The 21,226-nt window shown below is 43.0% G+C and overlaps 1 protein-coding gene across 1 annotated transcript; it reads left to right on the plus strand.

Annotated features, from left to right (window-relative positions):
• The first annotated feature begins 1,146 nt into the window (after positions 1–1,146).
• Positions 1,147–11,460, plus strand: cdk13 (cyclin dependent kinase 13). Its single transcript, XM_008396542.3, has 14 exons — positions 1,147–3,205; positions 4,689–5,252; positions 5,344–5,496; positions 5,596–5,735; positions 6,042–6,212; positions 6,297–6,486; positions 6,574–6,630; positions 6,736–6,837; positions 6,927–7,004; positions 7,940–8,056; positions 8,128–8,259; positions 8,342–8,538; positions 9,057–9,551; positions 10,048–11,460. Exons 1-14 carry the CDS (start codon positions 2,058–2,060, stop codon positions 10,731–10,733), a joined length of 4,230 nt encoding a protein of 1,409 aa, XP_008394764.1. The 5' UTR covers positions 1,147–2,057; the 3' UTR covers positions 10,734–11,460.
• Positions 11,461–21,226: the final 9,766 nt, after the last annotated feature.

The following is a 21,226-nucleotide window of genomic DNA, read 5'->3' on the forward strand; positions in this document are numbered from 1 at the left end:
TGGCTCTATATTATGATCTGATGGAACTGAACATTACATTTTGGTCCATAATTATAAAAGGTAAGTTTGATGTGACAACAGGAGCGAACGACACATAAAAACACCATTATGCTCTGGGATTACGTTCCGTACATGCAACAGGTTTTTGTCGAGCTGGAGGAAGGTTTCAAGTTCTAAATGTCAGTTTGTTGTGACCTATAACCTTTCAGAAAGTTAAGGATGAAAAGGAATTTTGTTAGCATCACAGTGACAGCAAACACGTCCAAATCCACTAATTAATTACTTTGTAAGAGGACGGACAAAGTTTTGGAATGGAATAGTAAATGTTACAAACTGATATGATGAGAATGTACGCAAGGTGAACTGGACAAAAATTGCTAAGTGAAGATGTGAAAGGCTGACAGTTGACTAAATGCTAAATGAGTAGCAAGGGTTTCAACAAAAAAAAGTTAACGAGTAGGTTATTTCACCTTCTCTATATTTATTTTCCTTTTACCTGATTTATTTGTCTTATTGTGTGAGATAAATGCTACATTATTTGTGGAATAAACAGGTATGGATTCTCCACTGGATTTTTCACACTAGAAAGTGTTCTCAGGTTATTTTGTAACTGCTTCAGCAATTTTCTGTAGTCTATTCATAATCTACTGAAAGTAAACATAATTATATGACCTCAGTCAACCAGCTGTGATGACTGTGGCTCACAGATAATGAAGGCCCAAAATTGAGTTACTCTGAAAATTATTATTACACGAAAACCACAAAACATGAGTTTTGGATTAATAATTTTAATGACAGAATTACTCAAATTTTCAGAAGTAAAGGTTTAGAAAATATCACCCTTGGCAAATAAACTATGCAATTATATACATCTTACTTTCTGACGTGAATTGGTGAGATCATTTTACTAGCATTGATATTCTTAATAATTTAGATGTAGTTGTAATCTCAGAGGACGAGTTTTAAAAATTATTTGTGTCACACCTATTAAAATCTGTTAGCAAAAACGTGATTTAATAATTTGTAGTCATTTTTGAAAATCGTTTAGGTGTTTTATTTTTGTTAACTGTGTTCTATTTTGAAGGCAAGGGTTTCCCTTCGCGTTGACGTCAGCTCTTGTCTGGATTACGCACGCGGACTCTATTGGTTTACGTCGACGCACGAGGCCTGTAGTTCGAACGCTGCACGGCCCTCGACGATCTGAACCGTTAGCCACGTTACGCACAAACTTATTATATCTTGAGATGAATCCAGAGTGTTTCTGAGCAGCTTTCTGTGTCAGGGTGGCTGCTGTATTTGGATGATGCTGTGAGGAGATGCATCATCAGTCCGACTGGATTTGTTTAAAGAACAGCTTGTTTTGAATGGCTTTGTTTTCCCGACTGATTTGCCTTGAACTCCACGCAAGGAGAAAGGAGAGCTAGCGGAGCTAAGCTGCTAGCGGGCTATCTACTTCCTTGTTGCACACTGGAGTGTGTTGGCAGACGAGAAGAAGTTTCTAAGGGGACGATTTTTAATTTTTACAATGTAACACTGTCTGGTGGATGGATTTAAAGCATCGCGTGGACTGTAGCGGTAAAGAAGAATACGCTTTTTAATAACTGGAGTAATTTTGGGCCTCTGTAGTCGATTCAATGGAATGCGATTGTGGACCAGAACAGTTAGCTAGCTTGAGCTAGCTGATTTAAGCGATTAGCATTGGCTATCAAATCTGGGAGACAGCCATTCTGGAGTACAATGGTTGAGTACCGACTGGTTTTATGACTCTGCAACACAATATTATTTGAGTGTGGCGGATTTTTTTTGCCACCAAGTGTCATCATTTGTAGGAACGCACTCGGTCTGAGCTCTTTGTTGTGCTGGTTTTGCAATGGAAACGTTAAGCTTTTGATCCTGCTAGCCGACAGGCTGCCTAATTGAGAGACGTCAGCTAAGTAGCCTGTTACACCGCTAGCCCAATGTTTTGTTTAGCAGCACATAAGGGGACATAGTTTTGAAAGAACATTCTGTACTGTTATTCTGGACTTTGTGGTAGCTGTGACTTATTTGAAAGATAAATGCCCAATTCAGAGGTGCTTCGCGAGGGTCGCGGACGGAGCCCCTCTGAACAGCGACATGCTAACAGACAGGACAGGCGGAGTAAGCCGGGGAGCGACGGGACACAGCGAGAGCGGCACCGGGAGAAGAGGCGCTCGTCGGCTGCCCGAAGGAAGAAACGCAGGCAGGGGAAGAACAGAAACCTGTGGCCCATCGGTGCGACAGAAAAATCAGAAAATAATCGAAAGGGCGCTTTTGATAAGGAGCTCGAACTTCGGACGCTAGTGGAATATGACGACGTTAGCTCCCAGTCGGAGCGGTTCTCTGGAAGCCCCTCTCCTAAACTTTACCCTCACCCTGACGGGCTGGCAGTGGATCGACTTAGCGATGTTGACTTGGGGGAGTTTAACGGACCAGCATCCCCAGTAAGAAGTCAACTGGAGGGCCGGGAGGCGGTGTGCCTTAGTAAGGACAGCATAACAAGAGGACCATCCGTGAAGAACAAACCAGGGAAAGACATAAGTAGGAAGAAAGTCCGTCGCAGCCGTGAGAGAGACCCCTCAAAAGTCAGGAGTGGGGGTAGCCTGAGTGGCTCTAAAAATCAAAGGGACGCTGCAAAGAGCGGTGATAGGAATGGCAAAAGGACTTCCACATCTCTGACCTCCCAATCCGCAGACAAAAAAGATTCAAAGAGGCACAAAAGTAAAACGAGGTCTGACAAAGAGCCTCCGTCTGCATACAGAGAAGCTCCACAGGCTTACAGAGATGACCGGGATGACCTCAGGGCATACAGGAGAAGTCCTGGTTTTAAAGCAGACAGTCCCTATGGGCCATCTTACTCATACAACTACCAGTCTCCTGGTGGGTTCAACCAGGTAATATCTAGAAGAAGTCCAACTTTCATAAGTAAAAGACCCTCACCCAGCTCCACTTATTATGGTCGGGACTTAGATGTGTACGGAGCATATGGTGTGTCAAAGTCACCTAGTTCGTACTCCAGCAACAAGAGGAAGCGATCTCCATCCAGTCCAGTTAACTGGCGCAGGTCGCCCAGTTTCAGCAGGCATAGCCCATACGAACAAGGAGAGTTCGTCTCAAGTCCCAATGGAAATCGCAGAAGATCCCGAAGCCCCTACAGGAAGTCCATGAGTCCAAGTCCAGATGTCAGGTGAGCTCCTAAAGTGTAGCTTATCTAGGATTACAATTTGTTATTAGAATCCAGCCAGAAACAGGCTGGTTACCACATCTTGCTGCCCATCCCACACTTATTGCTGCAAACTGCCAGTCAGCTGGCTTTTAAGAATGATACATTTGGTGGTTTGGAGATTTTTGTGATATTATGAAGCCACTAATATTTTTTACTTGGGTCCGTTTCAGAATACAGTCATTTAATAAATATTCTGAACTTGTTTTTATGGGGGTGGAGGAAAGAGATGGAAAACATCAGGAAGACGGCTAATACTGACCTTATTAACAAGTCTATTTGTACTAATGAAGAATACAAATGGACGTTCCTATTATCTTTATGTTGTTTTGTTCGTACACTTTTATCTGCGTTAGCACAGTCATTAAAATATTGACGTTGCTTTTAATACTCTGCATCATCCTGTACAGCATTACCTGTGTGTCTTGTTTTTGACTCACTTTTAGAATTTGAAAGGAAAAATTATTGTTAGACGCTGTTTGTTTTTACAGACATGTGGGGAAGATTAGAATAACTTACCTGAGCAGGTTCTGTGTGTTTATGGGACAATTGTCAGAATATAAGTCATTCAGATTTAAGTCGGGTCAATCCGACCTTTCGCAAATTAGTTTGTTTTCAGACACATTAACATTTTGTTCCAACAAACCTCAATTTTTTTACCCATGCACTTAAATATAGTGCACCATTTTATTACTTTTGGTAATGGGGTAATTTGTAATCATAAAAAGGCTCTAAATGCACATAATTATTATAAATTGTGTTTTAATCCTTGATTAGGCCAATTTGTGACTATCTTAAATCAAATCAAAGCTGAACATCCTCCTACCATATTGCCTAGTAGGTAATGGAAAGTTACTTTAGGTTTTCAAAACAGGACCGGAATGTCCTCAAGGTGGGTACGAAGGTACGGAGGTGTTTAACTGCCAGAGCTACAAACTGAATTCAGGAGCGTGATCTCGTTGAAACCAAAAAGCATTCTTGTTATAAAGGGACAGAAAGCTATTTTAAACGAGAACATTTTTAATTTTAACAAAAGAAAATACATTCTCCTGACAGAATATGGCTTCCTAAAACATCGGCTTCTTCAAGACAACACCCAAACATCCCACGAAGAGTTGCTGTTTTACTGTTACGACCTTTCTTGTTGAAATGAAAACCTATTTTGGATTTAATAAGATATAAAACTTGTCATAATTAGATTTTTACTTTGCTTGAACAAAAAATGTTTCTTGTTTAAATGAGGTGCTTCTGCTGTATTTCCTGGCTCTGGCACTTAAATGTTTACGAAGGGAAGCATGAGCAATGCGAAACAGTCTGTGGCATAGCTTCTTTTTGTACCAACACGTGGGTGTGAAAGAACAATAAAAGCACAGTAAATGGGTGAAATGATAAGCATCCAGTTTAGACAAATTCAGAAGTCTAAATATCTTTCTTGTTACTCTTCCAGACGACCTGCTAAGTCACGTAGCAGAAGTCCATATTCAACCTCAAGGCATTCACGCTCTCACAGCCGCCACCGGCACTCTCGTTCCCGCAGCCGCCACTCCAGCCTCTCGCCGAGCACGCTCACGTTCAAAAGCAGCCTCGCCGCCGAGCTCAGCAAGCAGAAAAAGGCGAAAGCGGCAGAGGCTGCCGCCAAGGCCAAGAACTCGAGCAACACATCTACTCCGACCAAAGGTTCTTCCTCGGCTCCTCAGCCGAGCCCCAAGTCTAACCACACCTCCAGGAAGGGACGTCCTCCCTCTCCACCTCCACCAGAGAAGGGACCCAGAACTCCGCAGTCCAGCCAGCCGCAGTCCCCTGCAGACAAATTGTCCAAGAAGACCACAGAACGCCAGACCAGTAAGGACAGAGACGGGAAGGGCAGAGATGATTCGATACACCGGGACAAAAGGAAAGTGGCAACATCTGGACCGAGCAAAGACAAGGAGCGATCCACCGCTCCGATTATTTCCACACTGCCAGCGCTACCGTTGCCCCCTGTCGTTGAGAACTTTGATAAAGGAGAAAGGTTTGGGTTTACTTTGTGCTGTTTGAGTACTTCTTTAGGTTTTTATGACGTCACTCAGATTTGCTCAAGCACTTCCTGGTTTTATCTTCAGCTTAAAGGACGCCTCAACAAAGAAGAAATTGGAGAAGAAGTCCCGCCAGCTCCTGACCGACTTACCTCTTCCCCCCGAGCTTCTTTGTGGCACGTCTTCCCCACGCAGCCCACTTGAGGACAAAAAGTCCCAAACGCTTCGTCGAAGACCAAGGTTTGCTCAAACAGTTCATGACAGTCTTTTTTTTACTGTATTCTACAATATGCGTGTTTATTCTTAATCTTTTATAAATGTTTTTCTGTGGTTCCCCAGAATCTGTGGCCCAAGACATGGTGAAATTAAAGAAACAGAGATGTATTGGGGAAAACGTTGTGTGGACAAGTTTGAGATCATTGGAATAACGGGAGAAGGGACCTACGGTCAAGTGTACAAGGCTAAAGATAAAGACACTGGTGAGAATTCACATCAACACAAGTGTTTTAATCTGGAAGGATCAACATTCCAGCACAGTCTGGCAAAGTCTGGAGTGTTTTCTAGTCTGGACTTAAAAGTTCAGGCCATCTATTTGCCATTCCAACCATTTGTCTATCCACCCGTCCAACCGCTTGTCCATTTGTCCATCCTGGCTTTAAAAATGATAGAAAACTCTTGAAAGTTGAAGAAGTTTGTAATGACAAGATTGTTAGGGAACCATTAAGTTTTTAGCCACCAGGTAACCCTGTCAAACACATCAGCTTCTCTTGACTTCTGTCCTCCAGGTGAGATGGTGGCTTTGAAGAAAGTTCGACTGGACAATGAAAAAGAGGGCTTCCCAATCACGGCCATTAGAGAGATTAAAATTCTGCGACAGCTCAATCACAAGAGCATCATAAACATGAAGGAGATCGTCACTGACAAGGAGGATGCTCTGGACTTCAAGAATGATAAAGGTAACAAGGTTTCTCCAGTCACTCATGTCTGGAGACTGTTTTCAGTCTCTGTGCTGACTGAAGCTTCCTTCGTTCTCGTCCCAGGCGCTTTTTACCTTGTATTTGAGTACATGGACCACGACCTGATGGGTCTTCTGGAGTCCGGTCTGGTCCATTTCAACGAGAACCACATAAAGTCCTTCATGCGGCAGCTGCTGGAGGGCCTGGATTACTGCCACAAGAAGAACTTTCTTCACAGAGACATCAAGTGCTCCAACATACTCCTCAATAACAAGTGAGACAGAGACAGAACAAGCCTCTGTTTAGTGAAGGTTTTCCCTCCCCAACAGTCATTAATCAATGTTTTCCTCGCTTTAATCAGGGGTCAAATCAAGCTGGCAGACTTCGGACTCGCTCGACTCTACAACTCTGAAGAGAGGTGAGTCTTGTGTTCTTGGCGCAAGCGTTTTGATTTTGAGTCTAATTTTATTAGTCCAGCTTTTTAGCTTGATTATGTCAGTAATGAACACACCTGCTTCTCCAGTCGGCCATACACCAATAAAGTGATCACACTGTGGTACCGCCCGCCGGAGCTGCTGTTGGGGGAAGAGCGCTACACTCCGGCTATTGACGTGTGGAGCTGCGGGTAGGTGACCGTCCTTTTTTACTTGACACGTTTCTTATAGCTTACGTGTTTATATGTTCATGTTTGATGAGCTCTTCTGTTTATTACAGATGCATTCTGGGTGAACTCTTCACAAAGAAACCAATCTTTCAAGCTAACCAGGAGCTTGCACAGTTAGAACTGATCAGGTAAGTCAACTTGTATTCATGAAATGGTCATTTCACTAAATATATCTTAATATGCATTAATACGCACAGTGGAAACAATCTTGATGTCACGATGGAAGCTAATATCTACAGTCAGCTGTTTTCTCCAAGCATGATGCTTTTATTAACACTTTAGTAATTATTGCAGAAGTTTGAACCACAGGTTGGGATTTGGCAGGCGCTTCTCTGTTTTCCTTCCTCATTGTTGAACGACGGACTTAAAATTACTTTGAAATGGCCTGATAAGTTTAGCACTTCTTAGAGCAGCAGCACCGCCCTGCAGGTTTCAGGCTGCGTTTCCAGGAAACTCTTCTTAAAATTTTCTAACCAACGAGCGTAAACGCTGTTCTCTTTCAAATCATTCTAAGAAGTCTTAATTCCATGTTCTATTTTTGGTAGTTTTTTAATGTTGTGTGTACTTATGTTTAATTTGTACCTTTTTATTTATGGATTTGAATACCATACACCGGTGCACCTTATCTCTTGGCCAAGTTTCCTTCGAGAAAGAGATTTCATCATGAGGGACTTCCTGGTAAATTAATAGTTAAATGAAAACTTTTAATTCTACTGAATGACGCAATCAGACTTCTGTATGAACAGTTTAGACCTCCAAAGAGTCCCGCGTCAGCAGAAGAAGAACGTAGGTGTCACACAGCAGCGAGGGTGCTGGTTTTTACCAGGACTTTATAAAGAGAATAACAAAAGTTACAGTTTGACTTGTTTCAGTTAAATTCAGTGATTAGAGGTGGTGAGTTTTGTGGCTTTTTTTTTTTTTTTTGATTGAACGTAAAAGGAACACTGTTGTTTCTTCATGATGGGGAAAAGGACAGAGTTTAGCTGTAGTTTATTGTCAGTTACATTTCCATCTCACTGCACTTTTGCTGCAATAAATAAATGAATAAATGTTGTCCATGTAGCCGGATCTGCGGCAGCCCCTGTCCTGCTGTTTGGCCAGATGTCATAAAGCTTCCCTTCTTCAACACCATGAAGCCAAAGAAGCAGTACAGGAGACGCCTGAGGGAGGAGTTTGCTTTGTAAGTTGAACCTGAAGCATCGTTGCATATCCCTGGGAGCTGCTCTCCAGCTGTTCTGTTTTGCCGCTCAGCATCCCCCCGTCCGCGCTGGATCTCTTCGACCACATGCTGAACCTGGACCCCAGCAAGCGCTGCACAGCTGAACAAGCCCTGGGCAGCGAGTTCCTCAAAGACGTGGATCCGGACAAGATGCCTCCTCCAGAGTACGCCTCGCCGTCCACGTCGTTCCCACGCGCCGATTGTTTTTAGCGTCATCGGATCGTTGACACTTTTCTGTCTCTGCAGCCTTCCCCTTTGGCAGGACTGTCACGAGCTGTGGAGTAAGAAGCGTCGCCGGCAGAAGCAGATGCCAGAGGAGCTGGTGGCCCCCAAGGCCCCCCGCAAGGAGCTGGGCCTCGATGACAGCCGCAGCAACACGCCGCAGGGCTTCACCGCTCCGGGGGGCGTCAAGGCGCAGAATGCAGCTGCTTCTGCACTTCTGGGTCAGTTTAGCTACGTTTGCTGTTCTGTAATTTGCCTGATGGAGTTAACCCATAGAACCCTCCTGGGAGTTGACCCAGGCTCCAGAAAATTCAGCCTCATTTTCATGCTTTACATGTTCCAACCACAAGCTTCAGTGTTTTTTTTTTACTGGGATTTTATAGTCTTAACTACACAGTGCATTATGTGAGGAAGTATAATCTTACACGGTTTTCAACAGCTTTACAAATGGAAATCTGGAATTTGACTCACTTTACTCTAATGCCCCCAAATACATAAAATTCATTTCAACCAGATGACAGAAGTTTTCCTTTTTCCTCATAATTGATATTTTTTTCTTATCCTGGTTGTAATACTCCATTGTAGTTGATGGATGGAACTTAATATAGTGGAATCAAAGTGATTTTAAAATAAAGATATATGAATACTTTTGATCTGCGGGTTTTTCCTGGACATCCTGCTTTCCTAAATGTGTTTTCTATCAGAATACCATTTGATGCTCTTTTGTGTCTCGCCACAGAACCAAAGGGTCCAAACTCCCAGTTCACCCAGGAGCAGCTGGCCGTCCTCTTGAACATATTTGGTCAGCCCAAGAGTGCAATCAACCCCGCCCAGTTCGTCCAGTCCATGAGCACAAAGGTCAACCAGGAGGCACTTCAGCAGCTCACTAAAGCCTTAGCTCCCTCTGACCCTTCAGAACCTGCACCCCAACCCACTCCAGCCAAACCCCCCCAGCCTCCCGCCCCAGCCGGAGTCCCGCGTACCCCCCCCATGCCCAAGCCTCCTTCGCCCCCCATGTCCGCCCCGCCGGTTATTCCTGAGGGCGAAGCCGCGGCCGCCACCCACACGGCCGTGACCATGCTGCTGGCCCAGCTGCTGCAGGCTCAGCAGGCTCAGAGGCAGGAAGCGGCCGACAGCGGGGAAGGAGCGGAGAGCAGCAGCGCCGCCGCCCCGCCTCCAGCGCTTCCACCTCCAGAGGTCAAGCCGCCTCCAGAACCCAGCCCTGTTTCTCCAGGTGAGAGAGCAGAGCAGCACTCCATTAAAGCCAGAACCAGAAAGTCCAGCAGCCACAGACAGACATTACAGATGACAAAGTTGGCATTAAAGCTGCACTGTGTTACTTAAATATAAATTTGATAAAACTCACTGTGTCCTGACATGACTTATAGAAGCATATTTTTTTTGCTCTTGTTCCTGTAGAATAAATGTTTGTCATGCACAATACAGAAATGCCACTTCGTCTGTGTACTATTCAGGTATAATTCAGTAGTTAGTCTGGGCTTCTGCATGAATTCCTTCATCAGTCATTTGGGCATGAAGGAAATGATGCTGTGGCTCAGTGGAAGTCCAGGTGGCTTTAATTGCCACTTTCTGTACTCTCTTGGTAGAGGGAAGCTCAGTTTTTCCTTTCTCTCAACTTTCCTGTTCCTCACGACTCTGTAAACAATCAGCCGGTTTTAAATCAAAATAAATAAATCGGATGTTTCTGATCATGATTTTTTTCCCCTCAGTGTCTGAGGTTGGGGGCATGTCCATCCTGCCCCCGGACCAGCGCCCTCCCGAGCCTCCGGAGCCCCCCCCACACGCCGATTTGGACTACCGCCAGCCGCCTCCCGAGCCTAAGCTGGGTCACGCCCCCCCCATCGCCTCTGCCAGCGGAGACGAAGGAGGTCGGCCCCCAGAGCCGGACTACCCTCCTCTTCCTCCCTCTGCAGAGGGGTCTGCCTACAGCCACCCTCCTCCCCAGCCTCCCCCCTTCACTCACGCTGGTTTCGCTGACAGCTACATGGGCCACATGCTGGGCGGGGGCCTGCCACCCCACGCCCTGAGGGAAGTGTTCAGCGGTCCAGGTGGCGTGTCCTCGAACAGCGCTGGGGTTCTTCCGCCAGCCCACCCAGAGCCTTTCCCCCCAGCGGCGGCGGCCCCCGGCCCTGGCAGCCTGCTGTTCAGCGGGGACAAGGACCACCGCTTTGAGTACAATCACAGTCCGTTGGCCGTGGAGGGGCAGCCCAACCCCGCCGCAATCCACATGTACAACCACGCCCTGGCCAGGAAGGACGTGGGTCCGCCTCCCATCCCGGCGCCTGGACAACCCTGGGGCTCCCCGTCTCAAGTCGGGGCGCCGCCTCTTCCCCTCGGATTTGTTCCACATGTGAATTCTACAGCAACAATCAGAGGACGAGGGCTGCCTTTCTGAAGGCAGCGGCATTCTGGAGCCGTTTTTCTAGACCGTATCAGATCTGGAGATGCACTCTCAGTTTTATTAACTTAAGTCTGTGTAAAGCATTGTATTTTTTCCTTAATCTGGAATATGTTGCAGAAGGACAGATGAATAACACCAGGAGCTTTTCTCGCTCGTACTGTTTTCATATTTTTTTGTAATCTATTCTGCTGTCTTTTAAATTAAACTTTTACTTTTTTTTTTTTTTTTGCTTTTATTTTTTATTTTTGGGATGTACAGCGTCAGGCCAGGTAAACATTTTTAATCTCTACCTTTTAGCCTTTCTGTAATTTTTCCCAGGCAGAGTAGTATTAATGTTTTGCACTACTGACCAAAGTAGGCAGAAACTATTTTGGCTATGAAAGGAGATGGATGCACACGTGGAACATGACTGGTGACGAGGGTGTCGTCGTTTCCGTCTTGAAGTCGACGGCTGAAGAATGAGGCGCCGGCAGCGGGGAGCGTATTCAAGGACTGGGTCTGGGTAGCACTTGTACGACCGCAGCACATCCGATTTTCCATCACGAAGTCTTGGAGTTCCACGGGAATCCTCGGCACTGTAAAAAAAAAAAAAATGAAACGTCGATGAGTGAAGCAAACTGATCCAGAATTCAAAAAGGAAATAATTTTTCTTTTGTACTAAAATGATTTGTCCTCCTCCCTTGTCCTTTGGCAAATGTTTATTAAAGAAATGCCAACAATGTGTCTCAGTTTTTCTTTTTTTTTGTGTGTAATTTCTGTTTGTCTTGTTCTGAACCCCACCACAGGGGGGCAGTGTGGGGCCAAGCACCTTCACACAGACCTGCACTCTGCTGAAGTAGTGACTCAGATTTACTTCTTGCTCTTATTTGACCCTCTTTGTGTCTTAAAAATTGTAAACAGATTTTTAAGGAGTTTGTAATAAAAAAAAAATGTACAAGTGAATTTAAATTGGAATCAGGAATTTATTCAAAAAATGCTATTTGTACTTTCTGACACAGAATGTTTAAAAATTTAATTTTGATCAAGACTAAAGGCTAATAAAACCTCAAAATCATGTCGGAAAATGTATTTAAGAGCAACAGTATATAATTTTAACACAGGAAAGAAAAACTCAACTATTTGCTGGGTGATTTTCAGCTCATCTGCCAAAAAGCTTAAGATGTTATTTTCCAGTAGGACTTTACACCTGCCTAGAGCCAAAGGCAACACCTGGTGTGTCCCTGATTGGCCAGATTATTTAACGGACCTGAAACCCTTCAGACAATCTGTGAAATTAACTTCCACATCACAGTGAGGCAGTAATTTATGCAAAATGAGCAAAATACCGAGGGCATAAAATGTACAGTGCATAGACCTGTAATATTTCTGTATTTTCCAATCCTCATGTTGCCCATATTGTTCCCTGTTGCATTTATACTCCTTTCTCCTGCACTTTTTCCTTCCACTAAACATTCTACCAATATTCTGAGATAACAGCCACCATTATTAACATTTTGTGTCTTGGCCTCCTTGAGATAAATCTGCAGCGATTCACAAAATCTTGTATCAAATAATATCCCTGTACTGAAAATCAATTTCTATTGGTTCTGCTTTTCAGAGCATTCTGCATTTTGGGGTTTTAATTCTTTGTCGGCCATATTTATCAAAAATGAACTGAAGTATATCACTCTTTGTCAGTCATTAAATCGGATTATTTTGCCCATAATATGCACATCAGATTTATAACGATTGGTCTGTCCACTTTGAATCAGCTTACTTTCTGAAATAAAGATACTTTATATTTCTTGGGAATTAATTTGTAAATAAGGAAAATACTTTTACATGGGAAACTGGCCATTAGCTGTTTTAAAAGACCCACCAGCAAAAAACACAACTTAAACTAAAGCTTCATGTTATTATGGGGAGTTTTCATGCGTCTGTTTTGTTTTACTCAATTTCCCCCCCCCCCACACATTTTATTGCTGGTGATAAAAAAGCCATTATGTCTTGATGGGATCTGTTCAGCAAAGCTGCTTCAGAACATGGACAGCGCAGAGTCTGTGATTAATACAGCGTGGATGATGGATTGCTGAAAGTTTACGATGCCTTCAGTGAGACCGGCATCATCGCTCTGTGTCCAGTAGAATTTAAAGAGCTTATGTGGATGGAGGAAATACAGTCGACTGTGGCGGGTTTTTAATCATTTTTAAAAAATAAAATTATGACCCACAACCAGCTGGAAACTTGTGGGAAATTGTTTAGAGTGTGACGTTAGCTTCATCAGGCGTAACATTTCATTTGTTGAAACGTTTATTCTTATTGCTGTTTATTTTTTATTTTTTTGTTTTTCTTAGCAGTTAGTGCTGGTTGCATAGATGAATTCAGCAAAAATAACTAAAATATTGTGTCTCGCCTGACTGTCAAGTGACGTTTGTTGCAGAGGGACTTGGACTCACATCCTACTTTCGTATAGATTTTGTGCTACTCTGTGTTTGTTTATTACATAAAGTACTGTTTAAAATACGCTGCATGTTTTTGTCTGTAACACTACGAAAAAAAAAAAACTGTCATGCCCAGTTAATCCACTGGGTGGTGCTGCAGGACAGGTGGCTAAATGGACACCAGCTCATCATCCCAACAAAATGTCATATATTTCATGAAAGAGTAAAGAATGAGTTGAACTTCTCATCCTCGAGCAATAACCCATGAATCTGAATGCTTTGGTTTCTGAAAACGGAGACGCTGCGTACTAATCCCCGTCATTGTGGTTTAATCGTGGCGGAGCAGTTTCCTGTCTCCAACACATCTGGCTCGACCTTGTCAGGCTTATTGCAGTTTGCTAACTCAGTACTATCTTGAGCAACCCAATGACAAAAAGAAGTACCGTGTTGTGGGTTGGTTGATGCTGAAATGTGGAAGGAGAAAATAATTAGGAGTCCAGGGTCATTTATTGAGAAATAAACATGCTGACCTTGAATAAACCTTTGAGATCCATAATACGAGAGAGCGTCTTGGAGCCAGTGGCTCCTTGACGGGGTGAGTAAGCTGAAATAATGGGAGCTTCATGGCTCCGGGTCAAACCTTGTTTTCTTTTTGCGTGTCTGTGTGTGTTTAGAGAGAGGGAACAGAGGAAATGCATTCTTGTTTTTCTTTCCAAGCAATTTCCCTCGCGGTGCCGCGTTCACTTCTGTCCTTATTTATTTATTTCATTTCAATTAAAACGCAGAATCTAAAAGTAGAGGCGAGGAAACAATGAAGGTGCAGTCTTCCGCATGCATGCATGCACAGCCAAACCCCGTTATGGTGTCAGTAATTACAGTATGATGCGTATTATTACAGCTGGCGTGCAACACCAGCCATTAACGGGACTGCATTACGGGGTGTTAATCTCCTCTAATGAGTGGCTGGGTTTTAAAGGAAGTGTGTCACAGACAGAGATCTTGGACCGGCTTGACGTTCTCTTAGCCGTCAGAGCCAATCAGGAATGATGGCGTGTCAAAAGGGCCGCCTTTCGTCTCTTGGCGCTGTGCGTCAGATCCGCCAGGTCAGCAGCAAGGTGACACTTCTAAAAGGTTATCCAGCACCAACCTTTACCTCACATGGCGGCGGAGATAACCACCGGTTACTCAAGCCGTCACACGTTGACGAAAAGGTCAGAATCTCTTCAAATCTTTTTTTTTTGCAGAGGACGATCTGCTAAATTTGCTTCGCAGAATGCGTTATTTCACACGAGGTCAGGCTCTAACTTCTCACTGACATCTCCATTAACTCCATACAGGAAGACAAAGGGCTCGCAAATCACGCACAAGCAGATATTACTCAGAAATGTCAATCTCAGCCTACCTTTAGACTTTACCTTTGAAGTGTAAGGTCAATGTAAGTCACTTTAAAAGTTAACCTGGCTCTCCAGGAGCTATGAAGACCTGGCACTCCTTAAATATCATGGAAAAGTCAACTGGAAATCAAACAAATCTGTTGGGGAGGGGAGAAAAGCTTCCACAAACGGCAAACCCTTAAAAAAAACGTTCTGTGTATCTAAAAACAAAGGCGTCAAACTCCAATCATCAACAGGCAGCATCTTGACACTTTGTCGAGACACCGAAATTACATAATTAGGTAATTAGCAGAACTCTGGAGAACCCGAGTGTATGATGAGGTAAAGATTCAGGTGTGTCGGTCTTGCAGGACATCAGCTCTGAAGGAGAAGAATTGGACATCCCTTTTCTACAGCGGGACTTTTGACTCATTCCTCTTGACATAACCAGCGCCACTTTGAAATATTAACCTTATTGTCCTTAAGCTACTTCGCAGCTAATCGTGTTTTAGGGTAATTGTCCATTTGACAGACACCTTTGTGTCTTTGTTGTGTGCTTGATGTCTTGAGATGTTTTAATATTTTTACATCATGTTTTTTTCCTCATGATGTAATCTTTTGTGTGAAGTGCACCAGTCCCTCCTGCACAGCCTGATATTATATTTCGTAGTAGGGAGGAAGTTCACAGGTTTGCACGTTTCAAATCTTTCCTCCACCTTTAGCAACGGTCACTATGGCCAAACATTTGAGTCTCTGTCCAATCATCAGACCATCATGACGTGCCTCCTCTGTGTTTCCAGACTTTCGCCTGGCTTCTTTCTCGCTGAGCGGCCTTTCAGCCCTAGTACAGAAATCGTTTCACTGTAGACCAGTGGTCCCCAAACTATGGCCCGCGGGCTGGATCCGGACCGCCTCCACATTTGGTCCGGCCCCCTGAACAATATCAGAGAGCATTCAGATTTTTTTTCATATATTGTGTTTTCCGGTTTATATGTGGATTTTTCTTCAACCACCAGGGGGCTCTTTAGCAGGAAGTGTGTCCTGTAAACTGTGGGTGTTTTGTTTTGCATGGCGCATTGCTGCCATCTGTTGGACTTTTGGGGAACTGCTTGACTTTTATGTTAATTAATCAGTACGGTTGTTTGCTAGCGGTAGAGCAGATGAACACACGTGTTTGTTATGAACGCCGCATTCCAGGTCGAATTCTTCCAAGCAATGCCTGTAAGTATACTTCAAAACGAGCATTTATGTGAAAGTTTAAAGATACTTTCCCTCAATGGAATATATACTAGTCAGTCCCAGTGACATTTTCACTAACGGTTTTTGGGTAAAAATCAATCGAGTAACGCACAACAATTTCCGGCAGCGCAGGTGATAAACGTGTAACACTTCTTCTGTTACAAACTGACTCCGGCCCCCCACCAGAGAAGGGAAAAGTTATGTGGCCCTCACAGGAAAAAGTTTGGGGACCCCTGCTGTAGACGATGTTCTCTCACCGGTCTTTTGCTTTTGTTCTGGTGTTGATACACACGATTTACCCCAAAACACATCACTGTGGGACTCAGAATGAACATTATGATGGTTAGACATTCTCACACTGTTTATAGTAGCGTGCAATTGTTTCAACAGATGAAATTGTCACCTTGAGACATTTGCAAATTGCATCCATGGTTAATCCAGACTTGTGGAGATCTGAATTTCCTCCGCTGATATCTTGGAGGACTTCTTTTGATTTTTCCATGATAAAAATCCTCTTTAAGTCAGATGTGTTTAAACATTTGACTACATAATTAGCTAGATGTAGTAAAATAATGTTGGGCTTCAACGAATCTGGTTACTTATGTTACTTTATATGTCTTTAATTTCTGTTAAGAGTGTGTAAAGTTGCTCCCCCTGGTACAATGCTACGTTTTTCAACGAATCCCCTGGCACGAGGCCACGCAAAGTCTCACGTCTCCAAAGCTATATGACCTGTGAAACAGCGTGAAGCTGGTTTATGAAGTGGCTTCCTACACATTATGGCTGTCCAATCCACAGCAAAAACAATCTGCGGAGCTATTAATGGGAATTGTTCAAGCAAACACAAGTGTTCTTCAAGAAATGTGGAGGGAAATGTGAAATCATGTGTGAAATGTGAGTTGCAATCCAAAGAATTATTGTGGCTCAAATTGAAATGTCACGGGGGAGTGTAGGAGTCGGGGTGACAACCACTCCGACATGCATAAAGGCAAATAAGATATCTTGGTTACGAAGCATGCTCTGCAGTTCCAGCCTTGCCCGAAAGCGTTTTACTGTTTGAACTCAGCGGCTCTGTTTTCATAACCTCAACCCTGCGCTGGGAGACGTACACGGAGCCGCAGTGACTTCAAATATCCTGTTCTCAGGCTTGTTTTCTCTGCCGACTCCCGAAGAAAATGCGGCGTTTCCATGTTGACTTCTCAGGCTCCGTATCCATCTACCCGAGCTGTAAGTGAACCCCTGACATCCTCCTGAGCAGCAGAACCCGTCAGAGAAAAACACACTTCCACACACACCCAGAGACGGATGATTACCTGGAGGGGAAGTTCACCCGGGAGGCTCTTAAACTCATCAAAACAGCAAAATAAGCAAAGATTGTTGCTGTTGTTTCACGTAGGAAAATATTTCAATAGTCCAATGACTATGAATGACACTGTTTTGGAAAATTGTCTTTCATAAAGACGACAGAATCAGATTGTATCAGAGCCGCTGTGGTATGAAATGTGAGTTTCATACCACAGAAACTCACATTTCTGTGATATATGAACATTTTTTAAATAGCTTATAATGAACTATTCACTTATGTTTAATGGTTTGCAACCAATCTGTTTAAAGGTGCTACGGATTAAAGAGGTTTTACTGACTTGTTTGAGACTTTGCAAGAATTTCTGTTTCCTGTTTCGTCGTTAATTTTTTTTCTAGGTCTTTTTACAACAAGGTAAAAGAAGACACTATTCTGGTTAAATTAAAACATGTCTGCCAAAGAAAGATTCTCGTCTGTAGTCCATTTTAAAGTACACACAGAAGACTTTTTTATTATTATTATTTTGAGGTTTTTTGATTTGATTCGTTTCATTTGTTACACCATCCAAAAAATGCAATGCAACAGAATACAACTTATCCTAATAATTCATCGTAATTTAACTCGTTGATGTGGCTGAATTTTTACAGTGTGCTCCTCAGTTTCGTTAGGGTGTCTCCAATACAATTTAAAATTAGGAAAATACATGTTTTACCACACCAGGACCATCTGCAGCAGTAAAGCTTAGGTTTTTTTCCACATTTCTGATGCTTTTAATGCATTCGACTGGCACACAAGCTAATGTCTTTTTCCCGAATTTCACAATAAAACTGAGATTCTTTTTCTCCCCTTAAGAGTGATTTTCCAGGAGAGGTCCTTTAGAGGATAAATACATCTCACGAGATAAATCTGTGTTTGATGGGCCAGATGTTGATGTTTTTATTTAGATTTATCAAAGAGCAGACATTGAGAACTAAACATCCCAGCACTGTTTTCTCCTCCTCAGCTGGTGGGTGACTCATCAAACACGTAATAGTCTAAAAAGAAATTAGTTTGTTTAGATTTAAATTAATGTGGAAACCTCATTTACTCTGACAGTGATTCATCCAGAGGTAATGGCTTATGTGGGCTTTAGCTGCAGGTAAATGCCTGCCCCTGAGCTGGCATTTAAATGTAGACACCTATTAAAGCATGATAATTAGAAAAAAGGCAGATTATTATAAAAGGTCCTCATTAAAGTGTCCTTGGTTTTTAATCATTTCCACCAGTCACAAGAGATTACACTTCAGCTGGCATTCGACTTCATGTAAAAAACAGCTTCTCCCAGAAGACTTGATCTGATTTGGCAGTTGAGTGATTAAGTTCATCAGGCACATTGTCAATTTATTTGAATTTCATGTGAAGCTGACTGATGAATGCTCTCTTCTGAATCACAAGTATCCTTTTTTGTTGTTTAACTGTCATAAGCTGTTGGCACCACTGGAGCATGAGAGCAAAATGTCTGCTCTCATTACAGCAGGTGTTTTTCCCCGTGAAACATCAGAGGCAATGTTTGCATCTTTTGCCACCTTTGTTTGCTCCAAGACTGATTAAATCCAAGTCCGACATGACAGAGTTATGCTAGCTTAAACCGGATAGCGCAGCTTTGTCCTTGCAGTTAGCATAGCTCTGTCCCAGTAGCTAGCCAAACAATTAGCGTAGCTCTGTTCCGGTAGCTAGCCAAACAGTTAGCATAACTCTGTACCAGTAGCTAGCCAAACAGTTAGCATACTCTGTCCCAGTAGCTAGCCAAACAGTTAGCATACTCTGTCCCAATAGCTCTCCAAACAGTTAGCGTAGCTCTGTCCCAGTAGCTAGCCAAACAGTTAGCATACTCTGTCCCAGTAGCTAGCCAAACAGTTAGCGTAGCTCTGTCCCAGTAGCTACCCAAACAGTTAGCATTTAAACTTAAATTTACCAAGGTTCAGAATAGTTTTGGGTTTAACTCTCATGTATAGTTTTTTTCAGAACAGCACTAAAGTGTGTAAACACCTTAAGTCTGTTCAAAGGGAGATGAATTTCCAATCAAATGTATTGCTTCCCTGTATTAAAATCTTTTAATTTAGCACAAGAAAACTAAACAATTTTCAGTTTTATGAGCCCGACTATTTTTTCAGACTCAATTAGTCGCATCTCCTTTATTTGTGAAGAAATTTGACCTGAAACTGAAGCAGTGATAATCCCACTCAGGGATCATCAGTAGATCATGTTTCTGGTGACAAAGTGATGTGTGTTGCATCATCACCACCATCCTTCAAAGTGGTAGACTGTAAGTGTTTTTCATCATGCGTGTGTTTGTCCTTACCCCTCCAACTGGCATCAGCCCGCACGGGAAAAGCATAAATTACAAAATGGAAAATTCGGGATTCAATTAAATGAGTCTAAAGTGGTGTTAAAAATGTGCAAATGCAGAAACGTGCCAGTGATACAAAAACTAGACTTGTGCTTCAAAATCCTTTTGAGCCTTCCAGAAGCCTCCTCTCTCCTCGTCAGACTGATCAGCATTCGAGAGATTGGAATATTGAGGAGGATACTGCAAGGATAAAAATTTAGCTCACATTCAAATTCGTGCACAATCCTTCTGCGATGAGAAGAACGCTGTTGTTTCCTCACACAGGAGAAGTCTTACACCTCGTGGGTCCACTCTGTTTAGTGTTTGCACTCAAGATTTCATCCACATTTACATCCAGATGTTTGCTCTCGCTGGTGCACTGGCAGACTCCTGAACCCGCACTTCTGACCAGAGGGTTTCTGCTGCAGGAGCACTTTGTGTCGAGAGCCCCAGATGAGGACAAACTGTATATTTAGCGCTGGACCCAGTCATTCGCGGTGTGATTAATGAGCAGGCAGACAGACAAGCAGAGTACATTCTAATCACCCGCAAGGACAAAGAGTGATAGAGTGAAACCGGGGGTGTGAAGAAATGCCTGCCTGCTAATAGCTTCAGCTGTCTTAAATCTGGAAAACACTTAAGTGGAACTAATAATGGAAACAACACACTGATTCTAGGAATTGCCATACTTGTACGCAGCACTCAAAATCTTTCCTTGAACAAATTATTCTGGTTTTCTTTTAAAAAATAAAAAATAAATACACGCTACCCGTCACAAATAGGAGTTAGAGAGCAGAGGGCCAGTACAGGTGGAGCATCTTATAGTCTCTGTTGTTCTATATCCAAATTTAGCTTCAGTTGGAGACAAAATCACGTTTTTTGCTCTGTAGCTTTTCCTGCTTTTGGTGTCAAAGCTTTTTTTTTTTTTAAATATACAAATCTGCCAAAAACCTCATACATTGTACACACTTTTAGCAATATATTCATCAAGCTGAACTGCCCACGTTAAGGTAACTAAAGCGTTTGGAGCTCAAAGGTTATTTTTCTTCTTGCATTAGCAAAATTGAAAATAATGATGATGTTTAGGCAATTAAGGAAGAACTCAATGTTTTGTGTAAAAATCCATCGAAGCCATTAAAAATGGAACGCGAGCACTCTCTGTCACCGGTGATCTAAAATCGGAGACGGGGTCAAACCGGAGCCTTCTTGCCTGTGTAATAAAAAATACTTTTATTAAAAAACAAGCTCTTATGTTTAAAAACTGAGCATCTATGCGAGAGCAATGGTATAAACAGTCATCTCAAATTTCTTGTTATTTTATAAGTATCGTCACTTTGTGAATAAATTCTGAACTTTTCATTCCATTTTGCAAGGAACGTGGCCCAAACTGGCAAGAAAGACTGATATCCAGAGGATGGAATCCATCACAGGGTGAATTATAAGGCATTCACTTTCTCCTTTGTGGTGAGACACAGACAAACTGCTCTTAAACGGCAGACTGTTTCATGCGGTCGAGCAAAAATGGAAAATACTGGCCAGAAAGTTAAAAGCTGAGTGGAAGGAAACATTAATAAACAGGCGAGGGGAAAGACGGAGAGAGAGACGGGTTGCGAGCAGTGGAGGAATCGACTGCTTTCTTCATTTGGCCTCTTTTGTTTGAGCTGTTCCACAATTGATCAGACCAGAATGTGGATTGATTACGCTGTCAGTGCCACTGTCATCGCCTTTTGAATGAATTTAATATTTGATTTAGATTGTTATTCACGCCGCCGGGTCTTTGCGGC

Source organism: Poecilia reticulata, chromosome 20, assembly GCF_904066995.2.
Source record: "Poecilia reticulata chromosome 20, P_reticulata-male-v2, whole genome shotgun sequence".
NCBI lineage: Eukaryota > Metazoa > Chordata > Actinopteri > Cyprinodontiformes > Poeciliidae > Poecilia > Poecilia reticulata.

What these genes read in the sequence shown, in the direction of transcription:
- cdk13 (XM_008396542.3), top strand. Translation starts at nt 2,058, where the DNA reads ATGCCCAATTCAGAGGTGCTTCGCGAGGGTCGCGGACGGAGCCCCTCT. An exon ending in AACTTTGATAAAGGAGAAAG is followed by an intron (nt 5,253 to 5,343) that starts GTTTGGGTTTAC and finishes TTTTATCTTCAG; the next exon opens with CTTAAAGGACGCCTCAACAA. An exon ending in ATTGACGTGTGGAGCTGCGG is followed by an intron (nt 6,838 to 6,926) that starts GTAGGTGACCGT and finishes TGTTTATTACAG; the next exon opens with ATGCATTCTGGGTGAACTCT.